Consider the following 16,696-nt stretch of genomic DNA (forward strand, 5'->3'; position numbering starts at 1 on the left):
ACCCTCCAATGGTTTTTCTATGTTAGATTGACCCAGTCATGCCAGCCAGTTCTTCATGCCCTTAGCATCTCCAGTCTTTATCAACATATATTTTAATTACCCATTCCAGGTCCTTTTCAAACTGCTGCTATATGTGTGATATGGAATTTGGTAACTCCATATGATGTTATGCCTCTTAGCTCATTTTTGTACACAGGCAACAGTGAAAAGTATACTTTGATTGATAAAATGTAACTTAGGAGACTGAGTTTATTCACGTATTGTTCCAAATCTTTAATAGTATCCTCAGCCATGGTTACACCCAAAGGATAAGCAAAGTCAAAGTCTAATATGTGGTTATTCTAGTCAGGACCCAGTTGAAGCCACCTGGGCTACCAGTAAGGGTCCAGTGTTGTCAACTGCCATTACCTGCCCTTGAGGAATCTTACCCAAAGTCATCTTTTGGAAATTCTTTTCCCATTCACAATCCGGATAGCATATTATCACATCAGTAATTTCCGTAAAGGAGGATGTCATTGTTCCATCCAATATTTATAGCTCAAGTAAAAATATCCCCATTTATTTTATGTACCCAAGGAGATAACATCCAAGGAATAGACCAATGCATCAGTCTTTGTATTCTAACCCCATATGAGCCAGCAGCCAGGCTTTATCTGGTGGTCATTGATATGACCCATTGTAATTCTTCCACAGAATTTCCACATATTTCCATAATTTAATTCTCTTCACAGTGGTATTTTTAATTGTCCAATCCTAAAGTGTTACTTTAGTAGGATAAAAGTCATAGGTTCACCCTTTTTAACAAGAAACTAAGAATTCTTCTGGTGGTTCTGTCCTCTAGGTGGGGCTGTACCCTGTTCATGGATACCATGTACTTTCCCAGAGTCACATCTAGTTACTGTTCCATTTCTATGTTATCCATCATTAGATCTGATCCATCATTATTAGAATAGCTCTCTGACATTACCTATAATATAATGGATATTTGATGTCTTTCAGTGATGGGAGCTATTTCTATCAAAGCCCAATTTCAGGACAACAAAGGTCTCTTGGAGTGACTATATCTAGCTATTGCCATCAGGTTACTTGCAGGTGCAAATATCTCAGTAGTCACCAAGTGAGAGCAGTTATAGACTTCTTCCTGAGAATTTAGTCTGCATATGTCTGCATAGTAGATATTTTCAAAATAATTCATGTGACAACATTACATGGACTTGATTTTGCTACTTGAGCTATAGCTCTTCCTTTGTAAATATATCAAAGTCTCTTTTGTTCCAGATCCCATTCAAACTCAGATTTCTCTTTGGTCACTTGATATATAAAGGATAATAACATCTTAGGTACAACATATGTACCCTCCAAGATTCAGATAGCCTTAACAGCCATTGAGCCTCTTTCTAAGTAGTAAGCCCTGGCATATATTATGTACTGTCTTTGGAAAGTCTCTTCTGATTACAACCCATGTTTTTCACTCAAAATTGAACTGAATAAACTATCACAATTCTCATTTTTTCCCTGGCTTTCTTTTCCTTTAGAGAAGCTATCATGGTAGTATCATCGTTATGAAGCAACTGACTTTTGATAATGATCAAGTATAAATCTTGTCTTATTAGGTTATGACAGTATACTAGAGAATATAAGTATCTTTGAGGGAGGATAGAGAATGTATACTGTTGTTAGTCCCATGAGCAAGCAAACTAATCCTGGCTTTCTTTTGATATGGGAATGGAAAACAAATTGTATAATATGGTATATTATATGTATATACTAGATAGACATATACATACATTATTATTGGTCTCAATTCTTCACTCTCTTCTGCAGTCACACACTTGCCATGACCTCACTGGGAGAGAGGGTGAATTTTTCAGCCCCTTGGTTTTGGTTTGCCCATATAACTCGCTTTGGCCAATGGCAAGTGGGCAGAAGTGATGATGTGTTAGTTGTACGCTTAGGCTTTAAGGGACATTGCATGGCTCCCCTTGCCTTCTTGCAATTCTGCCACACAACAGGAAGAGCTGTCCCTAGGAAGCTACTGTCTTATCAGTTTCAGAATGCACAGATATGGAGTGGAACAGCCCTAGCCAACATACCCCGGCAGCCATAGCCTGAAGTATAACCTTTCAGCTGGTCCCAAGCTGGGATAACCAACCTTTAGCCAGACTCAGACACAGATGATAATAAGTGATTCTTATTGAAGGCACTAAAGTTTGACGTGACTTCTTAGGCAGCGAGAGTTAACCAAAAATAAAGTACTGATAGGTCAAATTTCTTATATCTCTCATTTAAAATATCTAATTAAGTACTTAATTTGAACTTGTGGATTTAAGTTGAAATCTTAATACATTTTCATCATATATTTGGAAATTTAGAATAACTTTAGGTTCACTATGATTCTAAGATCAAGATACTAGATCTGTAAGAATCTTTCAATACTCAGGAAGGTTTAGTCAAACAATAGAATTGATAAAATCAGAAATTAAATATATTAAATTTAAGATGAAGTTTTAAAAATTTGGAAGTCTTGACTTATTAAATTTTTAGATAAAACCAAAACATTTTTCAAATATCTTTTAAAAAGAGGCTGGTATTATCGATTAAAGCTAAACATGTACACACTCCATGACACAGCAATTCTGTCCTAGATATATATCCAACAGAAATGTTTCCATATGTTCTACAAAGGCACATGCTGGAATGTTTGTAGTAACACTATTTGTAATAGTGCCAAACTGGAAACTACCCAGCTGCCCATCAAAGGTAGAATAGATGAGAATGAATAATCTTTTTCATGGTGCAATAATATAAATCAAATACATTATCATATTAAAATCAGACTCAGAAGAATAAATAGTGCATAATACTATTTATGTGAGGGATAAATAAGAACAAGACCAATCTACCCAATTAGAAGTCAGAATAGTGGGTATCCTAGGTATGATCGTAGATAATGTTGCAATTAAAGGTCTGAACAGTGGATATCCTAGATAACTAGACCTGGCATAAATGGGACTTATTTGATGCTGGTGATGTTCTATTTTTAATGTGAGTTCTAATTTCATGGAGTTGTAAAGTTTGTAAAAATAAATCCAGCTATATATTGTACTTTTGAACCATGCACTTTTTATGTGTATATGGTACTTTAACAAAATGCTTTTTATTAAAGTTTAAAAAGTTTTTCTTAATTTAACCATTTTAGACTTACTAATAAGATTTTTTTAGCAAACTTTTTAATCTAAATGAGGAACTAGATACAAAACTTCCTGATCTATGAGATACATATTATGGTGCCTCTTCAGCTCAGTTAATCCAACAGTAGCCATGTCCATGATTAACTTTCTTCTAATAATAATAAATCACTCTTCCTGGGCAGACATGACCTAAGATGGGCTGATCATACTTCCTTGCTCTTCTTGGTAAAGTAATTATTCCTGGGTGAGGGAGGTTAGGTGTATGACTTGAGCTAGATCAATTGCAGTCGTTTTGGTGGAGTATTTCACAATGAAACTAGAAAAGAAAAGTCCTTTCTTTTCAGGTCACAAGACTGAATGAATGTCAGCCTGCTGCTTGGACTCAAAAGATGAAGTATTTATCAAGATTGCTAGCATGAGAGAATGACAGCAATATACAGAAAGAAGGAATCAGAAGGCTGTGGTGTATGTGTGTGTGTATGTGTGTGTGTGAAAGAGAGAGAGAGAGAAAGAATAGCTTTTGAATCCCTAGATTCAACAATTCCTGAGGCCAATTCAATTTAATCCCAGCCTTTTCTATTGTTGGATTACTTGATCCAGTACTATAGTCCTCTTTTTTATTCATGTAGTTCAGGTTGAGTTTTGTCACTTGAAATTAAAATAGTCATAATTGACAGAGTAATCAAACTATAGTCCCTCTCAGTTTTAGTCCTCTGGAACTCATTAATATTAATTGCCAAATCCTTGAAGAAGTGTTCAGATATTCAAATAAAAATGGCTTTAGGTTAAAGAATACAATGTTAACTGGGGCCCAAAGAGAATAAAATCAAGCACGTTAGACGTAACATAAGAAAGCAAAATTAGGATGACTTGGGTGAAGATCAGAAGATGCTGACAAATCATATTAAAATAAGCTTTGCCAGAATCACATGCACATACCACACACACACATATGCACACACTCAAGTTAGACTCGGGTTTTACAAAAAGAAACTTTAATTTTTCACAGGTACAGAACATAATTTTAAAATAAATTATATATTTTTTTTACAATTAATGACTTTAAATGGTCCTGTTCCTCTTTGTAGGTATTATGATCTTGTATGTGTAGCTTCATTCCAGACTTAAATAAAATACCTCCCTCAGGTTCAACTACTTCTCTTTTTCCTATGTTTTCTCATCTCACACTGTTTACTCTCCTATGATGAGATTAAAAATTTTTTAATATGCAAAGCATTCACTTATTTTCTTTACTTACACCTGATCATTTCTTTCCTCTGATCTCTTAGTAAAGAGAAACAAAGTATTCTTGATGAATTATTTGGGGAAAATCAACCAGTAGGAAGAAGAAACATTGGGCTACAGGAGGTCTAAGCCAACCCTGACTTTGGGAATGCATGTACCATGAGGAAGAGAAGGAATAGAAAAACAAAGGTGGCAGAGTCAGGACAGCAAAAGTAGTAGTGTGAGAGTTTCCCAGGAGTTTGTGAGTGAGAGAGGACTAGAGATGATATGATACTCTGATTTCCCACAAGCTAAAATAAGATTTGAGTTTAGATTGATACTTCTGTCTGATCTTTGATTGGAACAGTGCAGTGTGTACTATGCACAGGCTAATAACAGAAAATACACATAACACTAAAATCTGAGGTCGTAAACAGGAAAGGCACACACATCTACCCAGAACTGACCACACTGCATTAAGAGGGACTTTGACAAGGGAGAGGCATTGAAAAGTCAAGTCAATAATGGTGGAAGTATAAGGTCTGAAGGAAGAACCGATAATCGAAGATCACATCCGATCAGAAACAATGCTGAGCCAATCCCATTCTGGGTCCCAAGCAGCAAAGCCCATTTTAACAGAAGAGGGCAAGGATACAGCTTGGGATGTTCAGACAGTGGGAATGACAGAGGTCAATCATTTCAAATATTTCATTTTAAAATAAGACAAGGGGGATGAGAAGTAGTATAGATCCTCTAGGATGTACCCAAACCGGAAGTAGCCATGTAGCTGACACCTTCAAGCTTCTACACCTCAAAAACATCTACTTGTTTCCTCAAGAGGCAAATCCTCTAAGAAGTCATCTGCAGCCCACAGCATCTGTCTCAATGCAGAGAGGTTCAGAACGTCCATGACAGGCTCCAGCTCCCACTCTGAGGTATAATTACTAACCACAAAGATGTCAGAAGAACAAATCCAAGTTCTCTGTGAACTGCCTCTAGCTGCAATACAGAATTTAAAACCCAGAAATCTTAAAACAGTGGAAAATACAATTTTATGTTGATATAAATTATGAAAGTAATATCAAAAAGTAGGAGCTTGGCAATACTTGTCCTGTTGGAGAATGTGGAGACAGAGATCTGGCCCCATAAAGGGATTTCTTCAAGAACTTTGCAAGTCAAGTTCTAATATCACTGCTAATTTTCATTTAGAACACACATAATAGATTCAATATGAATTACAAACTAAAGATAACTAATAGATCCATACAAACTACACTGAAATTGAAGAATTTTTAACACCTTTATATTAGAATCTATCATTTCCTTCAGCTTCCTTTTAAAGGTTATTCTCAGGATAAGTCTATTTTACTAGACTAGTTTAATGTTGATGTTTAATTCATGCTTAGACTAGTTTATTTGTGGAACCACACTGCCTGGGTTCAAAGTAGGGCTCTGCCACTTCCTAACATTGTCAGTAAACTGGCAAATGCTTTACTCTGTGTGTTTTTGTTTACTTATCTATCAAATGTGGTAATGACAGTACCCATCTCATAAGGTTGTTATAAGTATTGAATAAGAAAATCTATCACAGAGAGTGGCATGGACATATATACACTACCAAACGTAAAATAGATAGCTAGTGAGAAGCAGCTGCATAGCACAGGGAGATCACCTCGGTGCTTTGTGACCCCTAGAGGGGTGGGATAGGGAGGGTGGGAAGGAGGGAGACACAAGAGGGAAGAGATATGGGAACATATGTATATGTATAACTGATTCACTTTGTTATAAAGCAGAAACTAACACACCATTGTAAAGCAATTATACTCCAATAAAGATGTTATTAAAAAAAAGAAAATCTATCACATATTTAGTGCTCAACAAATATTAGCTATCATTATATCCTCCCAACTGTTGTTTCCACCTCCAGGTTCTTTTTGACTCCAGTCTATTGTGCACATGGGCAGCAGATTAATTTTTGTGAAGCTTAACTTTGGTCACATCATTACTCTTTCAAAAAACATTGCTGTGATTCCACATAATGCACCTAATTAATAAAACCACTTCATGCAAATGTAACTTTCTCACTTTCTCTCCCCCTCCAAAGATCCAGCCCTCCGCTAAACTAAATGACTCCATGCTTCCCATACACGCTGCCTTTTCCTTCATTGATGTATTGATTTATGCTGCCCCCAGGGCCTCAATATTTTTGCCTTTTTGTCCCTTCACTTACTGAAGTAGCCCTCCTCCTTGAAAGCCATTTCCCAGTACCACCCCAGTAATGAATTCTTCCCCCATCCACTTTAATACAATTTTTTCCTTCTCTAAACTTTCAAAGCATATTATTTTTAATCATTTCTATTTATCATACTTGAGAAAGAAAAACGGAGCTGGAGGAATGAGGCTCCCAGACTTCCGACTGTACTACAAAGCTAAGTAATCAAGACAGTATGGTACTGGCACAAAAACAGAAATATAGATCAAAGGACAGGATAGAAAGCCCAGAGATAAACCCACCCACATATGGTCACCTTATCTTTGATAAAGGAGGCAAGAATATACAATGGAGAAAAGACAGCCTCTTCAGTAAGTGGTGCTGGGAAAACTGGACAGCTACATGTAAAAGAATGAAATTAGAATACTCCATAAGACCATACACAAAAATAAACTCAAAATGGATTATAGACCTAAATGTAAGTCCAGACACTATCAAACCGTCAGAGGAAAACATAGGCAGAACACTCTATGACATAAATCACGCAAGATCCTTTTTGACCCACCTCCTAGAGAAATGGAAATAAAAGCAAAAGTAAACAAATGGGACCTAATGAAACCTAAAAGCTTTTGCACAGCAAAGGAAACCATAAACAAGATGAAAAGACAACCCTCAGAATGGGAGAAAATATTTGCAAATGAAGCAACTGACAAAGGATCAATCTCCAAAAACTACAAGCAGCTCATGGAGCTCAATATGAAAAAAACAAACAACTCAATCCAAAAATGGACAGAAGGCCTAAATAGACATTTCTCCAATGAAGATATACAGATTGCCAACTAACATATGAAAGAATGCTCAACATCATTAATCATTAGAGAAATGCAAATCAAAACTACAATGCGATATCATTTCACATCAGTCAGAATGGGCATCATCAAAAACTCTACAAACAATAAATGCTGGAGAGGGTGTGGAGAAAAGTGAACCCTCATACATTGCTGGTGGGAATGTAAATTGATACAGCCACTATGGAGAACAGTATGGAGGTTCCTTAAAAAACTAAAAATAGAACTACCATATGACCCAGCAATCCCACTACTGGGCACATACACTGAGAAAACCATAATTCAAAAAAAGTCATGTACTACAATGTTCATTGCAGCTCTATTTACAATAGCCAGGACATGGAAGCAACCTAAGTGTCCATTGACAGATGAATGGATAAAGAAGATGTGGCACATATATACAATGGAATCGTACTCAGCCATAAAAAGAAATGAAACTGAGTTATTTGTAGTGAGGTGGATGGACCTAGAGTCTCTCACACACAGTGAAGTAAGTCAGAAAGAGAAAAACAAATACCGTGTGCTAACACATATATATGGAATCTAAAAAAAAAAAAATGGTCATGAAGAACCTAGGGGCAAGACGGGAATAAAGATGCATACCTACTAGAGAATGGACTTGAGGACACGGGGAGAGGGAAGGGTAAGCTGGGACAAAGTGAGAGAGTGGTAGTGTATATATATATATATATATATATATATATATATATATATATATATATATATATATTTATATACACTACCAAATGTAAAATAGATAGCTTGTGGGAAGCAGCCACATAGCACAGGGAGATCAGCTAGGTGGTTTGTGAGCACGTAGAGGAGTGGGATAGGGTGTGTGGGAGGAAGGGAGACGCAAGAGGGAAGAGATATGGGGATATGTATATATGTATAACTGATTCACTTTGTTATAAAGCAGAAACTAACACACCATTGTAAAGCAATTATACTCCAATTAAAACGTTTAAAAAATGTAATTATGTATTCTGTTCTTGTCACCCTTTTAATAAACCTAGCATGTTCCTTCAAAAAAATAAAAGAAATAAAAAAGTAAAAGAGGCTGGATAGATTTATTTGAATAATTTTTTGAACAAACTGTTATAAAAGGTGCATGATACTTAAAAGAGAAATAGAAATGGGTAATATTTGATACATTAAGAGCAGCTATTACTTTTAAATGTGATAAGCATATCATGCCTATGTTTAATAAAAGACACATATGACCTTATGTGTATATATATTTAATTTAAATGTATATATATTTAAATGCATATTCATTTATGGATGAAATATTATGACTTCTCAGATCTTCTTCCAAATAATACAGGAGAGGAGAAAGTGGGTAGGCACAGATGAAACAAGATTGGCTATAAATAAAAAATTGTTAAAGCTATGTAAATGCAAATTCATTAAATTGTTTTGTCCACTTTTGCATAGGTTTAACATTCTCTAAATAAATATTTCTTTTAAAGAATATTTTAAAATAAACTTAACTACCTCTACAAGATAACTTTAAAGAATGAAGGAAGTTTGCATGAATATAAAAATAAAGCATGCTCTGTTTCTGGATAAAAACACTGGATATGTAAAGATGTATATCAACACTCAATATATAATTTTAATGTAATTTCAATTAAAGCACCAACAAATCAAACACAAATACAAACAATCAAATAAAACACTAACAAGTTCATTTAGAAAAGGAAAAGTATATGTATAAAATAGTCCAAAACATGTGAGAAATGAATAATGAATATGACATCCAGTTGGTTATCAAGACATAATTGATTGCTATGGCAATTAAAACAATTAGACAATGTGGTAAGAAAAGCAATATTATAAAGGAATTGAAAAATACATTAAAAGGACAAACTATAGATTGCAAAACTAAATACCCATATTTAGAAGGGAAAGATACAACTTTCAATAAAATATGTTAGCACATTCGCCTATTCATTTGGAACAAGGTGAATTAATAATTAACTTAAGATCTAAATGTTTATAAAAAGGAACCGGAAAGTTTTTTTAAAAGGCAGACTAAAGTAGCTTTTCTCTTTCATCTCTTCCTTCCTCTTGCCTGGAATACCAACAGTGCTTAGCATGAACATCTTGAGAACATAAAGATGAAAACCACATGTCTTAGTCAGCTTGGGCTGCTATAACAAGTTACCGTATTGGGTTACTTAAACAACAAACTTTTATTTCTCATAGTTCTGGAAGCTAGGAAATCCAAGATCAAGGTGCTGGTAAATTTTGTGTGTGGTTAGACCCTGGTGTGTAGACAGCCACCTTCTTGCTGTGTCCTCATATGGCTGCAAGAGAGGTCATCTCTCTTGTGTTCTTTCTCACAAGGGCACTAATTGCATTCATGAGGGCTTCACCGTCATGAGCTAATCACCTCCCAGACTTGCTCTGTCTCCAAACATCATCACACTATGGATTAAGGCTTCAACATGTGAATGGAGGGTGGGGGGCAAACATTACATCCATAGCCTTATGCTGAGGATCTCAGAACAGAAAGTCAGAAGGACACATGAAATTAATAACCTTCCACACTTGCCCAAAGCGGCCTACCTTCAAACTTTCTGTTACATAAGAATAATCACCCTTGTGAGTAAATTGATGTAGTTAGACTTCTGTTTCACATAGCCAAAAGCAATTGAATGTATAACAACATTCAGAGTTGTTATAACAACTATGAGAGAAGAACCCTATGGATGTTTTAATTCTTTATAAAATAAAATATCAAAAAGCAAAAAAATATCTTGAACAAGTATAGTTTAATAAAATAAATGCCAGTGCACTAAAGTCTAATATTGTCGATAGTGGGCAAAAATAAACATTTCAAGTATCAATTATACTTTCTCAATAATTAGCCAAATCTTACCTGGTATCTGTCAGGAATTCAGCCTTCTAAGATATAGGGTATGTCATCCATGCACAGCCCTTCTTCTTTCTCACTCAGCCCCATTGAGTCACACAGGATAAATGGCCGGGTGTTGCCATCCTTCCCATCCTTAATGAAATATGTTCTGTACTGCAGAGGAAAAAAAGGTAACTTCAAAAGTTCATTTTCTAAAAAACTGTAAATTGAAATGAAGTCTACATGTAATGAAATTGATCAGCAAAAGACTTTTCAAATATAATTAACTTGAACAAAGAAGCAAAGGCTGAGTGACCTAGAACAGACTCACCTTTTCAGATACCCCGGTTGTCTTAGACCCCACCAAGGCCTGGTTTGTTACACGGCCTCTGAAAACAGACTTCACTGAGTTGAAAAAGCTAGACTTCCCGGCTCCAATTGGCCCCAAAAGCAGAATTCGTATTTGGTGAACCAGGCCTCCATATGGTTCGGAAGTTCTTATAGCAGACAATAAGCTCTCCTTGAGCCTGTTTAGACAAGACAATTTTAACAGTTGACTAAGGTTAGGTCACAAGACTCTACCATAAATTTTCCTAGAATTCATTCTTTTTTCTCATATGTTATTATTTATTTTTGATTAGTATCTTGTATAAAAAGACATGAAAATATCTTATCTCAAATCCTATTGTTGCAAAAGAAGTAAGAGTAACAGTTTTAACTAAAGACAATCAGACATAAAACCTTTCAGATTTAAGCATATATAAACCTTGGAATAAACAGCAATTATGTTAAACATGAAAATAAATTATCAATAATAAACTTCAAAAACCACAACATAATATGTGACTTTTGAGGTTTATAGAAGTAGAAAATGTCTAACATGTTCTTGAAGTCCATGATAGGTATTCCCCACCTGCCAACCACCCCTGCCCTGAAGTAGTTGAAACCAACCATAGCTGTAAGAATTCTAAGCAAAAGTGTAGACATTCAGCCAAATAATTATTTCCTTTCAAGTATATAAAAACACTAGAAATGTCTTTCATCCACTCAGTGCTATTTTTGTTTTAACATTACTATTATGAAATATTTTATGATTATAAATATAACTTGTTCTTGGTGATCCACAAGTTATCTGCTATAATTTGCACTATGAATTTTATTGACAAAACCTATAGTAGAATAAGTCTAAGATAATGAATAGAATAATAGAACATTAAGAACATTGACTTAGTGACCCCATCCATCCTCCTTTTTTCCAATAAATCTAGAGAAATAATCAAAGAATAATGAAGATTACAAGTTGTTGAATGACTGGCACTGAATGAATGCATGAATTCACTAGGAAAAAATATAAAAATAGCCTTTCTGTAGGAACAGTGCAGTATGATGAAAAGCAAGTGGAGAAAATTATGGGGAATCTTAACATATTTCATTTGAAGAGTCCAGAGCTAGACTCAATGTAGGCGCTGCAAGACTATAGTGTCAGCAGATCTTTTCTCGCCAAATTACTCAGCAGTAGCGGGTGGCCCACTCCAATATGAGAGATGAGGGCTGGAGTCCTCTCTGAATCAGAGAAGCAAGGTCTAGGCTAGGGAAAGACTGGAAACTCTCTAAAATATTTTCTCCTCCATAAATCCAATCGGTCTGAAAGGGATAATGAGCAAGGACACACAAATCAAAAAACCACAGGCACCAGATTTTCTCCAAAACCTACTATCAACAATTGGGCTTCCTGGAACTTCCAATCCAATTGATTTTCTTCTTGGTTCAGAAGAGAATGTAGTACTTGTGCATAGCCAATCAGAGCACAGCGAGTGGTTCAGGGGTGGGCTTAGGTCTTCGTTTGAACCAATGAGACTCAGGCCCAGAATTCTTTTGTTTCTTGGAAAGATATAATCTTTTTTTTAAAATAAATTTATTTATTTATTTATTTGTTTGTTTGTTTTTAATTTTTGGCTGCGTTTGATCACCCTTGCTGTGTGCAGGCTTTCTCTAGTTGCGGTGAGTGGGGGCTACTCTTCGTTGCGGTGCACAGGCTTCTCATTGTGGTGGCTTCTCTTGTTGCAGAGCATGGGCTCTAGGCACACAGGCTTCAGTAGCTGTGGCAGGTGGACTCAATAGTTGTGGCTTGCGGGCTCTTGAGCGCAGGCTCAGTAGTTGTGGTGCACGAGCTTAGCTGCTCCACAGCATGTGGGATCTTCCCGGGCCAGGGCTCAAACACGTGTCCCTTCCACTGGCAGGCAGATTCTTAACAATTGCACCACCAGAGAAGCCCTGGAAAGAGATACTCTTTTATGGTGGATTTAAAACTGAAAAGATTAGGTGTAGTGATGCTGGTAATTCTCTAAACAACAGAAAAATAATACTGTGTGGAACATTTATAAATATAGCTGTATGTATGGTTACAAAGAAAGCCTCTTTAAATTACCAAAAGTAGAAATAGTGAAGAACTGCATTCAATGACTGCAATATAATAAAACTGGAAAAGAACAAGTGTAAACAAAGAGAAGGGCAACGTCTTAGGATTTTACAAATCACTTTTTAGATACTTTAACATCCAAAAGGAAATTAAAAATCACAGTAGTAAATATATAGGAAATAACAACAATATAAATGCTTCATATCAATCTTGGGATAAAAGTACCTTTCATGAATAACAGGAAAGAAATAGAAAAGAATAGAGGGGAACAAACCTTAGAAATATAATAATATATTAATAACAAAGATACAAAGACAAATTCATAAATTGAAAAAAGGGATAAATTAATATAGTAATTAATTAATTTAAAATATGAAATAAATAAATTACTAACTAGTCTAATCAAAGAAAGCCAAATTCACAAAATGTCACACCACGGGTCACATACCAGAATGGCTACATATTGTAAAACCAGTGAAAGAAGGTTTGGGGAAAGATTTAGAGTGACAGAACGTCTCATACACTGCTTGTGGTAGTGGAATGGTATGACAGTGTTGGAAAACTTTATCAGGAAAACTTTACCAGTATCTACTGAAACTGAAAATACACATACCCAATGACCCAGAAATTTCATACTTATACTCTTCAAAAAATTATGTATATACACGAACCAAAAGACACGCAGAAGAATATTTATAGCAGTATTATTTGTGATAGCTCCAAACTGGAAAACCCAAATGGTCACCAAAAGTGATTTGATTTTTTTTTTAAGTGTGATGGAATCATTACAATGGAATATTATATAAAAATTAAAAGGAAAAAATTACTACTACATATCATACTATGGATGAATCACTAGGGAGTTATAGGTTAAAATAGCTGGCCTGGGATACATTCACTTACTTTACCAGGGGAAAAAAAAAAAAAGTGACTGGGACTAATTTTCTTATAAATATGCTAATAACCTTGTCTCCTGGGAAATAAACTAATGATATTTGCTACAAGGAGAGTATTTGTCTCTTGAATGTCTTTGACAGGATGTTCCTGGCTAAGAATTACTTACAGTAAATAAATCCAGATTTTATGGATTTATGAGGCATGTCTTCCTAGAATGTCACATAAGCTGATTGTCTCAGTCTGCCCAGGCTGCTGTACATATTACCATGGACTGGGTGGCTTAAACAACAGAAATTTATTTCTCGCATTCTGGAGGCTAAGTCCAAGATCCAGGTGTGGGCAAAGCAGGTTTCATTCTGAGGCCTTTCCTCTTGGCTTGTAGGAAAGTGGCTACCATCTTGCTGTGTGCTCACAAGTCCTTTTCTTGTGGATTTGTGGGGAGAGGGAAAAAGTTCCCTGGTGTCCCTTCTTATATGGAAACTTACTTTATCCCTATCAGATTAAGGTCCCATTCTTATGACCTCATTTAACCTTAATTACTTCCTAGAGACCCTGTCTCCATGTATACTCACACTGGAGGTTAGGGCTTCAACATGCCTTAATCGTAATTTGGGAGCCCATATCACTGGCATATAAATGTTCCATAATCTAACCACTCTTCAATATGTAAGATGGCCCACAAACTTCATTTAAAAATGCTGCCTTCTGTTCTTAGCCAGAAAACATATGTCTAATATGGGAAGGAAAAAATTAGGAGCCACACAGAATATCTTAGTACTCTTCCTGACTTCTCTGAGATTTTTGAGAGCCTTTATTCTTGAAGTTATTAGTAAAACTTGATACTAGGTAAGACATCTGATTTGCAGAGGTCTGATTTTATAATCCAATCCATTGTATTAGCCCAACCTCTCACACATAATATTGAATGAAAGAGGCCAGACAGAAGAACACACACTTTGGTATAGTTCCAGTTATATAAAATTGAAAAATAATAAGTATTAATTAATGTTACTATGAGCCAGAATAATCATTACCTTTGGTTAGTAATAACTGAGAGGAGTCATAAAGGAGTCTTCTGAAACGATGGTAATAATCTATTTCTTCATCCGAGTACTGGTTACATGACTGTGTCCATTTTATAAAAGTTTGTCAGTTGGTACACTGATCAATTGTGCATTTCTGTTTATATGTTATACTTCAATAAAAAGTTTACTTAACTGATCAGTTAGGGTCAACATCATGATGCATCCATGTAAATTTATCAGACTTCAACAACAACAAAAAGTTTTAAGCTGTTTGGGGCAGCCAGAAGAAAGACCAAATCACTCAAAGAGAAACAATAAAAAAATACTGCAAGTAAATAAATCTGGCCTAAGGTTTTCCACAGTAACACCAAAGCTGTGGAAACATTACAGTATCCCCCAGAATAAAACATGATCCATGAATTATGTACTCTGCTAGTCATTTAAGTATAAAAACCACAATTAGTTTGGAAACGCAAATGCTCAGGGAATACTACTCCCAGGAGCCCTTCTTTTAAGTGGATAGATATAAACAAGTATTTCATAGAAGAAATATAAATAACCAATACACATAGACTCATTAACAATCAGGGATGTGCAAAAAATAAAATGAGAAACCATCTCTTAACCATCAAATTGGTGAAGATTCTAAATATTGATAGTAGCAAAGACTGGCAAGGATACAGGGAGTTATTTCCATAACACTCCTGGGGATAGCACAGACAACTGAAGCTTTTGAAAGGGATCTATCGAAATGCAAATGTACATAATTCTTAAACAGCAATTCCACTACCGGGGAGTTACCACAGAGAAGTATTTTTGTGCACAGTTATATGCATACAGGTATTACAGGAGCATTGTTTATAACAGCAAATATAAGAAATAATTTAAATGTCCTTTAGTAGAAAAATAGGTAAATTAACTTTGGTCTTTTGATATAATGGATATAACAGGAAACTGCAGCAGAAAGGGTTGACTACCAGTCAAAAGAAGTTCAAGCTCTGGTTTCTTTCTGACAGTCTCACAATCTTCAAGTTTTCTTTCTGTGCTCTCTCTCTCTCTCTCTCTCTCTCTCTCTTCCTTTCACACTCCCGCTTCCTCCCCACCTGTTCTCCACACTCCACAGAAAACTCTGTATATTCTACTTTTGACCATGGTTGTGTTGTAGAAAACAATTTGTGGCCAGGTTTCAGTCTGGGCCACCTGGAGATAAGGACAAGTATAAAAGTTATTGTTTCTTACAGGAATGAGTCAGCTAGAACCCTCCAAACATAAAGAGAACTCTATATAGCGTTATCTGGTTAAACCTACCTTCACATGGAAAAACTTCACATTCCTGGAAGGAAATACAACAGTGAGGTAGTCCAAGTTTGTCCATTGTATTTATGCTAATAGCCACCTCTTTTTTCTCTAGGTTTATATTGAATTCAGAATTTCTATCACTTTCACGAAACAACATAGATAGTTGACATGGCCCTATTTTGCATTCTGAAATTGCAGTCTCTTGAAAGGCAAAAAGGATAATGAAATAGTCTTCCAGGTAGCTCTTTTGCACATATGCCCCAACAATATGATCTTCACTATAAATCACTGTTATAGTAGGTCCTTGTTTAGAGCATCTCTGAAGCAAACTTTCACTAGGGAATTCATGGACACTGGCCTTATAGAGAAGGCTAAACTGCTTGTCTCCAAAATAATTTTGCAGCTTTTTTTCTTGCATCCACATCAAACAAGTTGTCATTGCCATACTTCTCAATCTGGTGGAAAACCAAATCCATTTTCCATTAAATATTGCAAAACAGATAATATGTACTGCCACGAAGTTTGCATTTATGCCTTTTATTTACTTTACATTACAAATGAAATGAGTAAACGGAGGGTGAATAGATAGCAAGAAAAGTCATTAGCTAGTTTTTCATTCTAAATAATTACCTTTTAAATTAAAAACAAAACAGACTTGTTTGCAAGAGGCTGGGAAAAGTGGAAAGCAGCAAGTCATTTACCTGTTTGGAGGATCTAT

At 35.5% G+C, this 16,696-nt stretch overlaps 1 protein-coding gene across 1 annotated transcript; it reads right to left on the minus strand.

The window, feature by feature from the left end:
* Positions 1-3,815: 3,815 nt before the first annotated feature.
* IFI44 (interferon induced protein 44) lies at positions 3,816-16,453 on the minus strand. The gene is given in 6 exon segments (XM_022580909.3): positions 3,816-5,384; positions 5,387-5,414; positions 10,363-10,512; positions 10,670-10,865; positions 11,566-11,602; positions 15,988-16,453. Coding segments are annotated over 6 exon segments (1,005 nt in total). The 5' UTR covers positions 16,424-16,453; the 3' UTR covers positions 3,816-5,226.
* Between the last annotated feature and the right edge of the window lie 243 nt (positions 16,454-16,696).

Source organism: Delphinapterus leucas, chromosome 1, assembly GCF_059928025.1.
Source record: "Delphinapterus leucas isolate spDelLeu-1000000601 "Yukka" chromosome 1, BTC_Dleu_Yukka2, whole genome shotgun sequence".
Classification (NCBI taxonomy): Eukaryota; Metazoa; Chordata; class Mammalia; order Artiodactyla; family Monodontidae; genus Delphinapterus; species Delphinapterus leucas.